At 41.9% G+C, this 19480-nt stretch overlaps 1 protein-coding gene across 1 annotated transcript; it reads right to left on the bottom strand.

Annotated features, from left to right (window-relative positions):
* Positions 1–735: 735 nt before the first annotated feature.
* On the bottom strand, positions 736–1827 carry LOC147938731 (uncharacterized). Its single transcript, XM_087465745.1, has 2 exons — positions 1261–1827; positions 736–1176 (listed from the first exon to the last, which is right to left on the bottom strand). The coding sequence occupies exons 1-2, from the start codon at positions 1825–1827 to the stop codon at positions 736–738; spliced, it is 1008 nt and encodes a 335-aa protein (XP_087321871.1).
* Between the last annotated feature and the right edge of the window lie 17653 nt (positions 1828–19480).

Here is a 19480-nt window from a genome sequence, read left to right as displayed (position 1 = left end):
TACAAGATTATCTCCCCAAAGGAGGAAGGTGGAGGAGGTTGGACGCAAGGTTCTCTCTAGAAAAGATGGCAGAGCCGAGGTTTTCTCCATGGTGGTCATACATTATTGTGATGATACATCATTGATTAGTATATTATGTAATATTTTTTTATTCAAAATGTTGTTTGAGCCAACAATTTTAGTAATTAAATAACTATGCAGAAGTGAAAGTAAAATAATTGGCTTAATGTATTCATATAGACATTTTCTAGGTGGTGATAGAGAATATATTTGTAACACAGAGTATATTTAGGTGTAAAAAAACACATTTTTAAAGTTGGATACATAAAAGATTTGTAAATGGATATAAATCAATGTATTATAACAAAATAAAATTTAGAAATAACAGACAACAAATATTAATATATTTTTGTTAAATTTAATTTAATTTATAAAACTTTAAACCCGCACATCGGACGGGTCCTCATCTAGTTATTATATAAAACTTGGTTTTCAAAATTAGTCATCAATTGTATCGATAATCTAATTTTACTATAAATATTTTTAAACAAAATAATATATAAAAATCTGTTTATATATTAATAAGAATACATTAAAGATTATTGAAAATTTTTTAAATTATTAGCCTAATTTTGTAATAAAACTTGTTTTGTTAATATACATGAACTAGATTAGGACCCGCAGTACACTGCGGAGCAAATTTTTTTTTTTTTTTTTTGTCAACCAAACATTTATTTAAAAGATAACTCCAAGGTAGGTAGCCCAAACCGGAGGAAAATAGTTTACAAAAGAAGATGCTGAAATTAACGTTCTCGAAGAGCGAGCAAGACAGTCAGCCCGGACATTAGACTTGCGCGGTATCCTCGAAAGCATGAAGGAAGGAAAGGAGGAGCAGAGTAAACTGAACTCATCTAGCAGGTTGGAGAAAACGGGCCAATCATCAGGGGACTGCACCATCGCCAGTAATTCAGCACAATCTGTCTCAAAAAATTGACAGTCAACGCCAGACGCTAAAATGGAAGCCATCGCCCAAAGCAAAGCTTGAAGCTCCGAATGAAGAGGTGAAGGACCGCGACGCTGACTCCGTGCTCCCAATAACAGCGTTACATCCTCACTATTGCAGAACCACCAACCTAACCCTTCCAAAGGATCTGATGCCTTCCAAGATCCATCGATCTAACACCGGGGAACGGGGATCCAGACCTCCAAGGTTAAAGCATCAGAAAGGGTCGAAAAGGAGGATCTGGCTTCCTCCCATACCAACTTATCAGTAGCCGCCTGAATAAGAACATCACCCGGTTCCGCCTCAATACCCTGATAAACTTTTTTATTCCTATCTTTCCAGATAGACCAAACGATCCATGGTAGGCGAAAACTAATATCCGAGACAGCCGACTGGGACGACGCCCGCCAAAAAAGGAAATCAAGATTTGAATAAATAGAACCAAAGGGGAATCCATCAATGCATATATCTAACGGAGACAAATCCCAAATCCGACGCGATCGAGTACACGCAAAAAGAGCATGATTGATAGTCTTCACCTCCAAGCCACATCGTGTACATAGAGGATCACACCGGACACCCCGATGAGCCAATCGTTCCAACACAGGGTGGGTGCCGGAAGTAATCTGCCAGAAAAAATGCTGAATCTTTGGGGGAACCTGAAGTTTCCAAGCCTGAGCCCTAAGAGATGTGCACGTCGGCCCAAACTCTACCTCTTTTATTAAATCGCGAGCGAGCCGGTAGCCAGATTTAATCGAATATTTCCCAGATTTAGTATATTGCCAGATCAGTTTATCCGGTTTAAAGGATTTACTAATCTCCATAGTTAAAATGATTTGTATATATGCCGGATCCATAAACTCCTCTAGATTGGCATATGCCACTCCTTCGTGTATGGATTAATCAAATGGTTGACCATTAGATTGGGATGTAACTGCCGACCTCGACCATTTGCTGGTCTCGGCTGAATATCCGGAATCCACAGATCTCGCCACACCGAGACGTTACATCCCGACCCAATCGCCCACCAAGATCCATGTTCCACCAAACGCTTAGTTGAAAAGATACTCCGCCAAACAAACGAAGGGGAATAAGGCTTCTTAGCCTGTAGAGGATGTTTATTCCGAAAATATCTACCTCGCAAAACTCGAGCCATCAGAGACGATGGATAATGAATTAACCGCCAATATTGTTTAGCCAACATTGCATCATTGAATTGTTCCAGAGCACGAAAGCCCAAACCGCCTTCACATTTGTCCTTACACAATCTATCCCAAGCGACCCAGTGCAAACCTCGTGCCTTATCATTAGACTTTTACCAAAATTTTGAGATAGCACTCGTTAAGTGAGACGTTAACTCCGTTGGCAACATGTAGCAAGACATAACATGGGTTGGGAGAGCCAGAGCTACCGATTTAATCATAACTTCCTTCCCACCCTTTGATAAATACTTTGCAGACCAACCATTCACACGATCATCCAAACGGTCACTAACGTATTGGAAAACCTTAGTTTTTGAACCCTGGAGATTTTCTGGAATACCCAAATACGAACCCACACCACCCTCGTTGGAAATACTCATTACAGCTTTTAACTGAGTCCTTACTTCAGGGGGTACTTTTTTGCCAAACATGATGGATGATTTCTCCAAATTTACCTCCTGCCCCGACACTTTTCCATAATCTCCTATAATATCCATAACCGTACTACATTCAGCAGCCTCAGCCTTACAGAAGAACAAGCTATCATCAGCAAACAACAAATGTGAGATGGTAGGGCAATCCTGAGCTATCTTGATGCCCGATATCATGTGCTCTCTTTCAGCCTTCTTAATATTGGCAATTAAGACCTCCGTACACAAAATAAACAGATAAAGAGATAAAGGATCTCCCTGACGTAGACCCCTCTGAGGTTTGATATAACCTCAAGGTTGACCATTTAGGAGGACTTGATACGAGACGGAAGAAACACACCACATAATCCAGGAAATCCATTTTCTATCAAAACCCAGCTTAACCATTATCGTTTCCAAAAAATCCCACTCAACACGGTCATATGCCTTGCTCATATCCGTCTTGAGAGCCAAAAACTCTGATTTACATCGTGGATTGGTATTTAAGCCATGAAACATTTCCTGAGCCACCAAAATATTATCTGTAATTAAACGTCCAGAAACGAAAGCCGATTGGGTTTCAGAAACAAGGGATGGGAGAAACCGCTTGAGTCTGAAACATAGTACCTTAGAAATAATCTTATAACACACATCACAAAGGCTAATTGGCCTAAACTCCGTCATCCATTGAGCCATGTCCTTCTTAGGAATGAGACATATATTCGTTTCGTTTAACCGAGGATCAAACCGGTCAGTACGGAAAAATTCCTTCACCAAAGCTACCAAATCTCCTTTAATAGTGGACCAGAATCTCTGGAAAAACATTGTCTTCATCCCTTCAGGACCTGGTGTCTTCTCGGGATGCATAGCAAACAAAGCCTTGCGAACCTCTGATTCCTTGATTTCCCTGGTTAAACTCCTATTCATAGTGTCTGTGATCAAAGAAGGAACCTCCTGAAGCATCTGTGAGACACCCCGCACATCCGACCGTTTAAAGAGATCCACAAAATAGTGCGATGCAGTATCCTCCATACCCGAATCCGATTCGGTCCAGATGTCATCGGGTCCATATAATCCAGTAATCCTATTCCTTATCCTCCACTGTTTCGAGGAAGCATGAAAGTATTTAGTATTTTTGTCGCCATCCCATAACCAGAACTTCCTACTTTTCTGCTGCCAATATACTTCCTCATCCCGATAAGCCTCTTTCAGTTTTCGCTCTATGCTACAAATCTCCTCCTGCGAAATCAAGTCATCCATCTTCGCCTCCTGCAACGCGCCTGCAAAGAGGAAATAACCGTAGGCCCAGTACGAACATTGTTTTTCCGCCACCATGAAATTGAATTTCGACAATTCTTTAATTTATCCACGAGAACTGGAATTCGAAAGTTCTTAGTGCGATTCCACCCAAACTCCACCGCTCCAGACGGACCGTCTCTCCCCAGCCACCGCTTATCAAAACGAAACTGTCGTTGCCTCCGTAAGTTCGATTTTAAACAAATTGCCAGAATTGGACAATGATCAGAAACAATCATTTCTAAATAATCAACCTTTGAATGAGGAAAAAGACAATGCTAGTCTTCATTACCTAAGGCTCGATCTAAACGGCATCGAACCACTTGATTATTCTGTCTATTACCTTGCCAAGAGAGTTGCTCACCATAACAAGGGAATTCTAACATACCACAATGCCGGATCATAGAAATAAAGGGCGCAAAAGAAGAGGCTGACCGAATAACCCCTCCTGAGTTCTCATGGTTCCCAACCAATTCATTGAAATCACCGATCATAAACCATGGATCAATTCTGAATGAACCAATATCAACTAACTTATCACATACCTCCTGTCTATTTTGGGGAACGGGATCCCCATAAACAAAAGATAGATAAACCAATTGTTGTCCAAAATATGCTTGAGCATGGATTAAACGATTACTATCAAAAATAATAGAAAGTTTTATTTCATTCATATAGAAAACAGCCAAACCACCACGGGAACCACAAGGGTCAACCGTATACAAATTATCATAAGCAAACTTAATTTGAAATTTTTGTAAATAAGAATAACATTTTTTTGTTTCAGATAAGAATAAAACATCAGGATGATGCGTCTTCCACAAGTCTCCCAAATACTCATCTGTCAGGTCTGCCCCAATGCCCTGATAGTTCCAACTCATGATTTTCACGTTCGCGCCGGTGGTTTCGGGAGAGCCACCATCCCCTTCTTAACTGATCGACCGCCGCCAGCAGGTTGACTATCCACTGTCTTGGACCCTTGTTTCCCTTCTGTTTTTGACCATCACCTGCAGGTTTAGACAGAGCTTTATCAATCAAATGTTTGCCAGGAGATGCTAAAGACAAAACAAGTTTTTAAACTAATTTCTTAGACCAAGGGCTAGGAAACTGTAAAGCATCATCCACTCTGTGACCTAAAGTAACCCCTCCCATAGCAGAACTGACACCACTCACATCCAAAACAATCGGGAGAGGGGGTGTAGGAATACCTTCCGGATTAGCCTCGTTTGGAACATTACAACCCGTCCCCATACCCTCCTTGTAATGCCTCCCGAACCGTCCTATACCCCAGACGAGGACACGGACAGCCGTGGAATGCTACGTGTGGGATATCGCACCCTGGTGGTCCGGCCGAGAGACGGAAGCTGCAGCTTCCCGACCAGTCCTCCTGGACGCGACTCCGCCCGCGGCCGAGATTCGCTTAGGCTTTGCATCCCTCGCGGCCCTGGCGCGTTGAGTTGGCCCGGACAAGGCCAATGTATCGGATGCAACTTGCCATGTTTCCCCCCAAAAACCGAATTATATTACTTTAATAAATTATTACATTGAAAAATAAATTTATCAAAGCAATATACATAATAGTCGGATAAATCATAGAATACATCTTGGAAAATATAGGGTTTTGCAAAAACAACACACAAAATCAACCCTATCTGGTACCCTAACATTTGCTTCGGCTCTACACTTAACTAAGCTCCCTGCACACAACAAGAAACTACAATATGAGTAATCTAAGATTACTCAGTGAGCCTGGGTACCCCTTTCCTAACATGCATTCTACTATTCCCCACCCCGACTACCCCAACAAGGAAGGAAACAAGCAAATCACGCAATCAAAGTTACACAACGGAAACGATAGCGGAAGCAATATCAACAACAAGCAAAAGGTTAGATCAGACAAGACTTGACTCGATCAACCTAGACTCATCTCTCGACAATAAAGACGACCTAAAGTAAAACAAAGGTTACTTGGATACTCTAGACTCTTTACTCCTACGCAATAACAAAGACGACTATAATACTACAAGGGTTACTTGAATACTCTAGACTCTTTTCACCTACAACAATAACAAAGACGACTAGAATACAACAAGGTCTACTTGATTACTCTAGACTCTTTTCACCTAAGGGCCTTCGATAATCTGTTCCGTTCCATAACACTTCCCATGCTGAAACCACCCAGGTAACCAGCATGAGCCCCCTTCAAGCTACTACGTCTAGTAGCGGTCATTCTAGTGGCCAACTAGACATGACTTTGTCGCGCGTGAGTGGTCATCAGGAACTCCCCGCGAGACAAACAACATTTCTTGAAACATAAGATCGACCACTCTATCCTAGCTACGACTCGAGAAAAATAACCAATATAATTCAAGAGACTAGCTAAGACAAGTACTACAACTCAAAGGTTAGTAAAAACGCTAAGAGATTAGTACTACCACCCAAATAATTAAAGCAAAAAATCAACCAAACAAGCAAGCAAATCAAGCAAGAATTCAAGCAACAATCTACAAGCAGCGAGAAATAATATTCAAGCAACCTAGATTGTTCTACATGCATGCATGCAACTAATCTATCCGATTTTTAAGCAAGAATTTATTGCAAATAAAAATCTATTAGTTCTCACCAACATGCAAGTCCGTGGTCCAAATTTTAAGCAAGCCGTATTGCTAAACATGCATCAAGTTCATCATGAATTTATGCATTTCAATTCTCATCAATTCTTATCATGCATGGTGATTCCTAGCATAATTCTTTGTGCATTTAAACATGAATCTAGCATGAATCCTACCATTTTACGCATGCAACATCTAACTAGTTCTATCATGAACCTAGACTAAATGCAGCAAGCAATGGGTACGTACACGGTCCATAGGACCCGTGCAGCACCCCACACAATCTACCATAGAACTAACACATCACAGGACTCACAGCGGTTAGCAGATCGATTTCTGGACTTCACAGCACCGCGGATCAGAGAGCTCTCCTCCTTAATTTGCGCCAACAACGACTCACTTCACGACAGCTCCTTACTTCGACAGCACCTCCCCTTGCTTCGAGAATGTCTCACTCTTCTTTGAGAGAGCAAGACATAGAGAGCTTGAGAGGTTTTTCTTTCTTTTGAGCTAAGTGGTGGAAATAAGAAGGGTGGCCTCCCTTTTATAGGCAAAATGGGCGGTGCAACTCGCCAATGTATGGCATGCACTTGCTCGCCCTTCGTCCTCTCTCTCATTTGGCTAACATTTGGCGCCCAAGCTTCCAAGATTCTTCTTCTTTCTCCCACGATTTGGCAAAAACAAGAGGAGATCTCTCTTGTCTCCCACCTTGTGCAATCTCATTGGCCAACATCTAGGAGCATAATGATTATGTCCGTCTTTTGTGTCTTCAAAGACACAATGATTAGAGTTCAGTTGTGCATGAGTTCCTATTGGTTGATTTGCAAAATAGGAATCTCTTTTGCGCCGCCGACAACCTCCTTAGAATTCGGATCGATGTCGGTTTGTCCGTCGATCGACCAGCTCGTCCGCAAAACTCGATTCTCGACCGCAGGCGCCTTGATCCTTCTCGGTCTCTCTCGGCACTTCGGTGTCTTGTCCGCATTCCCTCGACCCGTGCTGTCCTCCTCGATATGTCTCCATCTCTCTCAGTACTTGCCTGCTTTTCTTGGTACTTCTTGGTACTTGTCCGACATTCCTCGGCACTGGTCTGACATTTCTCGTCATTTGTCCAACACTTCTCGGTCTACACCGTTCTTGACCCGCATTCGTAGTTTTTTGCATGGGTTGCCGATACCCGATCGGTCACAGTGTCCTGATCGTGCCTCCGGTCACTTCGTCTTGGTTCGGCTACCTTTCGGCTCGATGATTTTTCCTCGGACATCCTCCAGGTCGTTCTTCTTCATTTTCTATTCTCCTTCTTTTTGAGTCTTGTCCGGGTTGTTTCTTTAGACTTTTTATTTCAGGATTTCTGCCCTTAGTGAGGGTCACTACACTCCTCCAACACAGTATCCTGCTCTATCGCAACCTCCCCCTCCTCATGAAGATTACCATCCGGAGCATCACCCTCCTCTAATAAATCATCAGTTGCTTCATCAAATTCCGATCCTACCAAAGACTTATCAACCCTGTGTTGAGGAGAACTCTCCATCATTGTATCTCGTTGAGAACCAACACCAGAACCCTCCTGCATCCTCTTATCCTTCTGACAAGGTTTAGCCTTATATAAAGGCTTAGGCCAACCTGATCCAGAACCCTTTCGATTCAGTGGAAAAGAAGGAGCCTGCCCCATCTATTCCCCAGGAACAATTTGAGCCCCGCGTTTACCTCCCACCCCCATCGCAACCGCACCATACGATCTTTTCTGCGCCCAGGCTGAACCATGATATCTCTCCTATTGGTAAAAACCGGAACCACCCTCCCCAGCAGAAGACTCATGAGCTTGAAAATCCAAGGCTCTCTTTACTTATTTTCGAGGCTTCTCCCAACCACCATCATTGTGAAACACACCCTGTTTCCCCATGCCTTGATGACGCTGAACCCCTCTTTTATCTGCCTGAAACTCAACACCTTGACTCCCAATATCCTTGTTGTGCTCTGGACATTCTCTCTCCTCATGAGTAAGCCGAAAGCAATTATCACAATAACCATTTAGTTTCTCATACTCTAGAGTAACTATAACCTCATCACCTGATTCGAAAGGCACAACCATCTTGAAGAGAAGGGGGTTGAAGCCGTTGACAGTAACACACACATTGCCTGTCTCCTCATAGATTTCTCTAATGATACCAAGCTTCTTACCAATAGCCTCCAAAGTAGCAACCTCCCATAGATGCATTGGGATACCAGCAACTTTCACTCATAAATTAATTGCAGAGAGATAGGTTGAAGATATAATTGGTTCCCATTTAACTAGAGAGATCATCCAACCATCAAAATGGTAAGGACCATTTTGTAAGACTCCTTGCAGGTCGAGCTCGTCTGCGAAATTAAACTGGAAGGTACCTTGACCCAAATCAGCACCCACCACTTTGTCTTCAAGCTTCCAAATCTTAGGCAGAGTGGAAAACAAGGACTCCATCCGTTGAATCGAAGGATTCATCAGTCTCCCGATAAGGGTGAGAGAAAACTGCTGAATTCTCTGAGCCAAAACTGAATTGGAGATTTTCACAGTTTCTGTACGCACCAGAGGAGCCTTACCCTTGATAAAAGCCGATTGAGTCATGTGGGAAATTGCCAACAACAACAACTGGACCCGTTGCACAACAATAGACCAGAAGCGGCACCAGCCAGAACAAATCAGAGAATAGAGGAATAAAACAAAGGAAGCGTGAATGAGACGAAGGAAACCAATACTCCAGCTATATACCATGATACTCCTCATAAAGCATCGACCCAAGAGAGGAGATATGCCAATCAACTGAATTCCAAAAAAACACCCAGATAACGATCTCAAATCAATCTCGAATCCCATGAACCACCAAAAACGGAAACAACATCTCTCAAGGTAAAGACAACATCGAAACCTTGCCTTAATACTCACAGCAAACGAAATCACCAACAGAAATACCACCAAATCCCAATCGGACACCAAAATCAATCCCGTAACCCTGATATCGCTCCAATCATTATCCCACATAAAAGATTTCAGATCAAACCAGATCGAATCGCTAAGATCCGATTGCAGCAGAATCCCTCTCCTAATATCGGGATCTACTACCAAAGGTATGAACCCCAAAAAATTCAGATGTAGACTTCCGGTCTGACCCCGAATAAACTCACCAATCGAAGATCGCGAGAGACCCTCTCTCCGTCTCCCATCCTCACCGGAATCCTTCATTCAAGAACTAGATCCAAACGCCATCGCAATCGCCCTCTCGTTTTCAATTCTTCTTTTTCTTGTTCTTTGAAGTTAGAATTTTGAAAATATCTTTACCAAAAGAAAAAATAATTTCGAAAATATTCCAAAAATAATTGTTTTATGGGCAAATTCTTTATAACTATAACATTTAAATTATAAATTATATTTGTTGGTTAAATATGTTATAATTATATAATAATTGTTAATTTTATGGTTTAAGTTTAAACCATATAATATCGCAATATAATTTATTTTTTACATAATATTTATTAATCAATTTAATTATATATGTCTATTCTCTGATACCGATAGTGTTAACAAAATAATGAAATGATGTTTTACCCGTGTAGCACCAAATTAATGATATTTTAAATTTATATAAATATCGACAAATCTGTCCCGCTATATAACTTTGTTCCGAGATATTTTAACTCACACTATATCATTTTAACTTTTCATATTTATTGTTTTGTATCATAAATATTAGATTGAGTTGATATGTTATTTTATTAAGATTGTAACCATTTACATTTTATAAGATTGACGCTTCCTATAAAGTTTAAATATTTATAATACTTAGAATTCTTAAAACAGTTGAGTATTTTTCATATTTAAAGTTTCGTAAGAGTTTAAATATATTATTAATATTTTAAAGGTCTTCTAACTTTTTTAAAAGTTAAAATATTTATAATATTTAAACTTTATAAATTTGAAACTTCATAAATGTTTAAATATTATTAATATTTTTAACATTTGATAAAGTTTAACTTTCTAAAAAATATAAATATTTATAATACATATAATTTTTATAAAATAGAAATATTTATAATAGTTGACAAAAAAAAAAGAAATATTTATAATATTTAACTTTTTAAAAATCTTTAAAATAAAGAATAAGAATAAACCAAATAAAAGTTTTTTTAAGTTTGAATGCCTGATAAATCAAGCTTTTTGTATTATGAATCATTTTGGTCTTTTTTATAGTATGACTCTGAACCATTGCCCAACTTTTTAGGCGATGTGGGATATTGGACCCGTAAATTGAGTAATATATGTCCGTTTTAAAAAATTTGTATTACATCACATGCAGGGAAATATCACAATTTTTATTAACTAAATGTATTATAGAATAATTCAAGATAATTTAAATATAAATTCAAATAAAAATGAAAGGAATCATATATTTATGTTTGAATGAGGTAGAAAGATTTCCTTATTTTTCTAAAACTTACCTATAATTAATTTTTAAAATTTTTGTAACTAATATTAAAGTCAATGCATTAAATGTAAAAATTTTCCAAAACCGATTTTTGAGAAAAAATTGCTGCAAAAATACATTTAGAAAAGGATTTGAATTTCACTTTCCTGTGGAAAACTTGTTAATCTTATTTATAAAGTTTGAACCTCTCACCAAATTTATAGACGTGTCAAAACTGTAATTATTAATTAACACAATAACCACATGCATGTTCAATTAATTGCTGAGATTTTAACACATATTAAATAGTTTCAATTATTTTCTTGATAAAGGATAGCATAAAAAATGAGTAAATCACATATCTACATAATAGAAATATACATATCTATATTATAATAAAGAGAAATACCTTAGGATAGCACTACTTTAGGTTTTTGTTCCAAATGTAGCACACACGCTTAAATATTCATAATCTAGCATTTCTTAATATTGATTAATTAAATTAAATAACAAAATTTAAGGATAAAAAACGAACTCACGATCTGTTTTACTTTAATCCGATGAAGCTTGTGATGGATCTTCCGATCTGAGATCTTCATTTCTATAATATCAACGATCTCTCGCCGTTGTCGTGTTCTCGTCGCCGAAGACAACTTCCTCCACCGTTCCTTGTCATCGGAACCCCAATTCTACCATCTCTGTTCCATCATTGATTTGTCTATTCAACGCATCTTCGTGAGTCACAGTTTAATATTCATCTTTACTTTCCTTAATCTTTGATTTTTCTGTTTACTTCAAAGTTGGACTGATTAATTTTTGAATCAGATTAAGGATCTGCAATTCTATATTGTCTCCAATGATTTGGTTTTGTGGGTGCTTAAAACAACCCGACCTCCTTTTTTTTTTAATAATTAAAAACAATATATAATTAAGCATTCCATACTACTTAATTAACCAACCCAAACCACAACTCAACATTAAACCAGCAATAACATTAAGCATAGCGGAAACATACCAATAATACAAAACCAACAAATCATCAATACAATAACATTCCTAACCATTCTATCCGGCAACCTACCATAACACTAACCAAGGTTCCAACAACATAACCAACAAATCCAATAACACACAAACGAGACCCTAGATCATCCTCCTCCTCATCGCCATGATTCCACGATCACACTTTTGCCTTTACCTGCACACCACAAACAACAATTGAGATGCGTAAGTATTATCATAAATACTTAGTGAGGCCGTCCTCCCATCTACTAGGTTATACACACAAGCATTTGAGACCCTCATGTTTAAGCAAAACAAACAACACACAACAATACATTAAACCAGGAAAACAAGTCTCGGCTGAGACCAGTGTCGACCGATGCCTCACGGTGTCGATCGATACTACAAACAATGGTGTCGACCGATGCTAAACAGTGTCGACCGATGCCTCTTCTGCAGACACGATCTGCGCGAACACGAACGTCGAACTCCCCTTCCAAATCATCTCGAATCCGTCTCAAACTCACCCAATTACCTCGGAAATCACTGGGAATCACAAAAGCAACGAACCCAAGCAACAAAACAACACAAACAGCAAAGAAAACACCCAAACAAGAGAGATCTCATGCTTAGATCAACCATGGTCAAGCACTCACCTTATCAACTGATTATAACAACCAATACAACCAGTTGAGACCCTCCTAACGTCTGAAACAGCCCAGAAACACCCTACAACAAGCCACACAACCAAAAACGACTTATAGCAAAACTGGACAGAAACATCGGAAAAGAACAGTCTCAAAGACGAAACCCTAAAATAAAAACCAACCGTTAACTATCAAATCGCTCCGGTGAAAAGCTATCCCTAGACGTCGCGAAGCTTCCCACAAAATTTCAACACGATCAGGCACCACACGAGACCACGATCTCAGTTACAATCTCCGATAGTCCCAACTCGCGTCTGAGAAAACGTGTCTCACGAAACTGCCAATAACTCATCGAGTTTAAATCCAAATCTACTTCTGTAAAAAGGCGAATGACGATGAAAGACTTGGGAATAAACCTACCAAATTTCATTACCTTTGAGAACGATTTGATATGCCGAAACTGTTTCCTCCCAAACCCTAACGATTCTGATCTTTCTCCTTTAATCTCCTTCACACCACAATAGGCTCTCTCCTCTCTCTCTATCTCTGAAAACGGCGACAAGACACCCTAAAACCCTTAATTTGTCGCTTCTCCACTTATAACACGATTTAAGGATTTTCCTTGAACCAAACCGAACCAAACAGCAATTAAAACGAACCGGACCAAACCAGAAAACATGGTGTCGATCGATACACCAAGGGTGTCGATCGACACCCACACCAAAACCTTAAAAATTGGTTCGCGGATGTTACAATTCTCCCCCACCAACAAGGATTCGTCCAAAAAATCCCGCAAAACCGTCAAACTGTCAAGGACCTCCGTGCCACCGTCAACACAGCCCGCACGTCCCCGACCGGACTAAATACCGTCAGCCAAGGTTTCCCGTGCACTGTCGCAACAGCCCGCACACCTCCGACTGAACCATGAGGTCTCCCTCTAGCCAATATACTCGCATCAAAGACACTATTTGCTCACAACTCAGTGCTTCCCCCGTCCGTGGTCGCAACCAACGAATCATGCCGGCTCGCTATCAGGCCAACCGCCTTAAACTACGGCATCCAGGAAGTCACTCACACACACTCCCCCCGCTCTCGGGTCGCAACCCTCGAAACATACCGGCTCACTGCCAAGCCGCGGCTCACAGCTACGGTATCCAGGGAGTCTCAAATATCCCGCTCTTGGGTCGTCACCCTCAAGCACGCTCTCGGATCGTCATCCGAAGCCTCATACCACTCCCACTCTCTGGCCACAAAGTCCATCGAGCTATCGGTATCACATGAGTTGGGCCCACATGGCCTTGAGCAAAACAAACCTGATGCCATCGAGTATCTCCCGGCTAGATCTACCTCAACACTTCCCACAAAAATTCCCCTTTTAGAAACTTTCTAATTCTGGAAACTTTTCTTTTGTGGAAACTTTCTATTTATGGAAACTTCCAAAAATAGAAACCCGAGCTATTTCTCTTTTTCCCATGACGACAACAGTCAAACATGAAGGAAAATACTCATCTTATTAATCTCAACGAAAATACAACATAAACAATAAGATACAACAATCCAATCCATCAACCCGCATTCTGAGCACCACCTCATCTTAGTACTGAGTCGCCCAACCAACCACCCCTAAGCGACCAAGTATCAAGAGACATGGGCTGGAATACTCCGTACCCGCTCCAGCCACGGACTACAACTCAGACCCGGCTAGACAAGCTCAAGTCGCGGCCTGCTTCTCAAACCACTTCTTAAACCTTGCCTTCATCCTCGCCTCAGGCTCCCAAGTCTGCTCCTCTACTCCATCACAGTCCTACAAGACTCTCATCAAAGGAATCTTCTTCTTCCGAAGTTCCTTGACTCTCCTCCCGAGTACCCTCAACGGTCTCGCCTCCAACGTCATGTTGGGCTGAAGATCCTCAAGAATCTTAGGCGACAGCTGTCACCCTCGTGAAGACACTTCCTCAGCATCGACACATGAAATACCTTGTGGAACGCACGCATAACCTCAAGCAACTCCAGCCGATATGCCACTGGTCCCACCCGCTCAACCACTCTGCACGGACCCATGTACCTCGGACTCAACTTAGTCTCTGACAATGACCTGTTCGGACCCCGCAACATAGCCATCTTGAGGTACACTCTATCGTCAACCTGAAACTCAAGATCCTTTCTCCTCTTATCAGCATAGCTCTTCTGCCGATCCTGAGCCTCCCTCATGTTCAGCCTCAGAACCCGAATCTTCTCTGAGGTCTCCTGAACAAAATCCGCACCATATATGCTCCTCTCCCCCACCTGAGTCCAACATAACGATGTACGACATGGTCTCCCATACAAAGCCTTATAAGGAGCCATCTTAATACTTGCCTGATAACTGTTGTTGTAAGCAAACTCTACCAGGTTCAGGTGATCTGCCCAATGGCCACCCCAATCCAACACACAAATCCTCCAGCGTCTGGATCGTCCTCTCAGACTGTCCATCTGTCTGGGAATGATAAGCTGTACTCATATGCACCTTAGTGCCCATCTCTGCCTGAAATACCTTCCAGAACACCGAAGTGAACTTAGAATCCCTGTCAAACACAATGCTCGCTGGCACCCCATGCAATCTGACTATCTCTCTCACATACTTCTTAGCCAAGACCGCTGCTCCATCAATCTTCTTAATGGATAGAAAATATGCTGACTTAGTCAACCGGTCCACAATGACCCAAATAACATCAAAAATTCGTGACACTGGCAATCCTACCACAAAATCCATCGTGATCATATCCCACTTCCACTCTGAAATGGGTAGACTCTTTAGTAATCCGCTTGGAACCTGATGCTCAGCCTTCACCAGCTGACACACGTCGCACCTCGCGACCCAACTAGCTACAACCTTCTTCATCCCGACCTAATGATAGTACCTCTTGAGATCACGGTACATCCTAGTCGCTCCTGGATGAATAGAAAAACATGCTCGCATGAGCCTCCCTCAAGATCTCCTATCTCAAATCCTCATCCTTGGGCACACAAATCCAACCGTGCACCAAGATAGTACCATTAGTTGAGACCTGATACTCTGAATCAACATCCTTAGAGACATTCACCAGCCCCAAATCCTTCTCCTGAACCAACCACACCCTGCTCAGAAGATCCGCTCCATAAGCCGCCTCCTAACCCAATGGTTCTCGAGGAACCACACACAAGCTCAACGCACTGACCTCTCCTACCAGAGACTTCATCTCATGGTCCTGTAGTAACCTATCAAACCAAGTAAACTCCTGATCTTAGTGACATTCTGTTGTCTAGGCCAACCCCTGATAGCCTGAATCTTCTCCGGATCTACAGAAACTCACTATGCAGAAACAATGTGACCCAGAAAGCCCATCTCACGCTGCTAGAAACTGTACTTGCTCCACTTAGCAAACAACTTCTGCTTCCGCAGCTTGTCCATAACTGCCCTCAAATGCACTACATGCACCTCAGGACTCTTAGAATAAACCAGGATAGCGTCGATGAAAATGATGACAGATACATCCAGAAACTCTTGAAACACACTGTTCATCAATCTCATAAACGCTGCTGGCGCGTTAGTCAATCCGAAAAGCATCACCACAAACTCATAGTGCCCATACCTCGTCCTGAAAGCAGTCTTCCTCACATCTGCCTCATCTATCGGTATCTGATGATAACCCGACGCCAGATCTACCTTAGAGAACCGAGTAGCACCTCCCAGCTGATTCAACAACTCATCAATCCTGGGAAGAGGGTACTTGTTCTTGACAGTGACCCGGTTCAAACCCCATTAGTCAATGCACAAGCGGAAACTCCCATCCTTCTTCTTAATAAATAACACCAGTGCTCTCCACTGTGATACACTAGAACGTATAAATCCCTTGCTCCATAAATCCTCTAGTTGCTTCCTCAGCTCAACTAAACAAATACTCAAGTATGCCGACATCAACTCGCCGCCACCTAAATATCAACCCTCTTGTTCGTCCAAGAACCTCTATTAACTTGCCACTTAGGGAAACTTCCCCAAGATAACTTATTCCAGAAATAGCTTTTCCACTTGGCAATTCTCCACAGTAAATCATCAATACGAGCGTAATAAAACAAACAAGTACCATACGTTCGTATATTCTGATTCACCGCGTCAAATGCTTTGCAGGCAGCTAACTCAAACCACTTGACTTATTCCCTCCAACAAGTTTACCAAAACCTTGGATCTAGCAACCCTGTCCAACTCCAATGAACTTCATCCAGCATCGTTACAACGATTAGTTTATCCTGCCATGAAGGCTTTTCGTGAACTTATGTATCTGGCAAACATGCCTCTCCCGGCTCAATCCTGCTGTAACTCCCCTTCCCGGGACTCCGACACCACCGGCCTCACAATCCTGGCACACAGCCAAACATTCATAAACGCTATGGTCATAAAACCTTGTCCCAAAAGTCAACACATTCAAAAACCCGAGATTAAACCACCGTCAATCTCTCAAGGTCTACATTCAATCGTTATGTTTATACTCACGTCCTAGGAATTTCTTGCTCCCAACTCTTCCACTCTTAGGTCGCAACCTTCGAGTCATACCGATCTCACTCTCAGACCAGCGTCTTCGAGTTATACCCTCTCACTCTTGGACCACAATCCTCAAGATCTCGGTATTAGGGGAACTACTCATCCCCTCAGGAGAACAACATCCCCTCTGCCACTCTCGGAGCCCTCAGCCCCTCGAGCTATCGGTATTCAGGGGAATCACCATCCCCTCAGGAGCAACAATCCTTAACGACTATAAACATCTCTCGACACAACTACCTCCTGTGGTCCGAGTATAACATTGCAATGTTACACCTGCCCACTCAACTTATATCCAACTGGATTAACCACCAAGCAGAGAAGTATCTGCTCCAACTGCATATGTCCACCTATCCGCCTCTCTAGGCCCGATACCTCTTGAGAATAATCTCATACCGGTCATCTACAACCGCTCCATCCTCTTAACATAAGGTGGAAAGTCCTCAACATCCGCAGCCCTCGACTGCACCCCGCCACATGCGGCACAACTGGAGCCTACACTGGTACCCCTCTCGGTAACCGCTCCAACAGCACGCTAACAGATCCGCCAAGCGATCATCTCGACCCTGGGCTCCACCTGCTGCAACCCCACACCTGGGTTCCCAGCACCCCCGGCACGCTCACCGGCTAATCCCCTCTGGTCCCTCCTGATACGCTTGCGACCCTCTGACGTACCTCCTTGTGGAACTCTGGACCACACACTCGCTGGCCTCGGGACCCGCCCGACAATGACCACGACCATGTCCCCGTCCACGACCAACTACTCAAACACCTTAACCACTGAACTTCCAAGAGCAGAGGCTAACAAGCAGAAAACAAATCAATACCACACAAAGAAACATAACAATAACTCACCATGGAATCTCATTGAAGGCTCGAAGAGGATGTTCTAAGACTCCATGCCACACACAATTGACTAACTCACATAATCAATTCAAGCATGCAAATCCCAAACATCTACAGCACAAAGCCTAGTGAACCCAAACCTAGAACCGTAAGGGCTCTAATACAAAAATAAAACAACCCGATCCCTTTTTTTTTTTACTAATTAAAAACAATATATAATTAAGCATCCCATACTACTTAATTAACCAACCCAAACCACAACTCAACATTAAACCAGCAATAACATTAAGCACAACAGAAACATACCAATAATACAAAACCAACAAATCATCAATACAATAACAATCCTAACCATTCTATCCGGCAACCTACCATAACACTAACCAAGGTTCCAACAACATAACCAACAAATCCAATAACACACAAACGAGACCCTAGATCATCCTCCTCCTCATCGCCATGATTCCACGATCACACTTTTGCCTTTACCTGCACACCACAAACAACAATTGAGATGCGTAAGTATTATCATAAATACTTAGTGAGGCCGTCCTCCCATCTACTAGGTTATACACACAAGCATATGAGACCCTCATGTTTAAGCAAAACAAACAACACACAACAATACATCAAACCAGGAAAACAAGTCTCGGCTGAGACCAGTGTCGACCGATGCCTCACGGTGTCGATCGATACTACAAACAATGGTGTCGACCGATGCTAAACAGTGTCGACCGATGCCTCTTCTGCAGACACGATCTGCGCGAACACGAACGTCGAACTCCCTTCCAAATCATCTCGAATCCGTCTCAAACTCACCCAATTACCTCGGAAATCACTGGGAATCACAAAAGCAACGAACCCAAGCAACAAAACAACACAATCAGCAAAGAAAACACCCAAACAAGAGAGATCTCATGCTTAGATCAACCATGGTCAAGCACTCACCTTATCAACTGATTATAACAACCAATACAACCAGTTGAGACCCTCCTAACGTCTGAAACAGCCCAGAAACGCCCTACAACAAGCCACACAACCAAAAACGACTACCAAAACTGGACAGAAACATCAGAAAAAAACAGTCTCAAAGACGAAACCCTAAAATAAAAACCAACCGTTAACTATCAAATCGCTCCGGTGAAAAGCTATCCCTAGACGTCACGAAGCTTTCCAAAACATTTCAACACGATCAGACACCACACGAGACCACGATCTCAGTTACAATCTCCGATGGTCCCAACTCGCGTCTGAGAAAATGTGTCTCACCAAACTGCCAATAACTCATCGAGTTTAAATCCAAATCTACTTCTGTAAAAAGGCGAATGACGATGAAAGACTTGGGAATAAACCTACCAAATTTCATTACCTTTGAGAACGATTTGATATGCCGAAACTGTTTCCTCCCAAACCCTAACGATTCTGATATTTCTCCTTTAATCTCTTTCACACCACAATAGGCTCTCTC

Source organism: Camelina sativa, chromosome 9 (genome assembly GCF_030686135.1).
Source record: "Camelina sativa cultivar CO46 ecotype springtype chromosome 9, ASM3068613v1".
Classification (NCBI taxonomy): domain Eukaryota; kingdom Viridiplantae; phylum Streptophyta; class Magnoliopsida; order Brassicales; family Brassicaceae; genus Camelina; species Camelina sativa.
The sequence above is the reverse complement of the archived record's forward strand: the minus strand, read 5'-3'. Positions and strand labels throughout refer to the sequence as shown.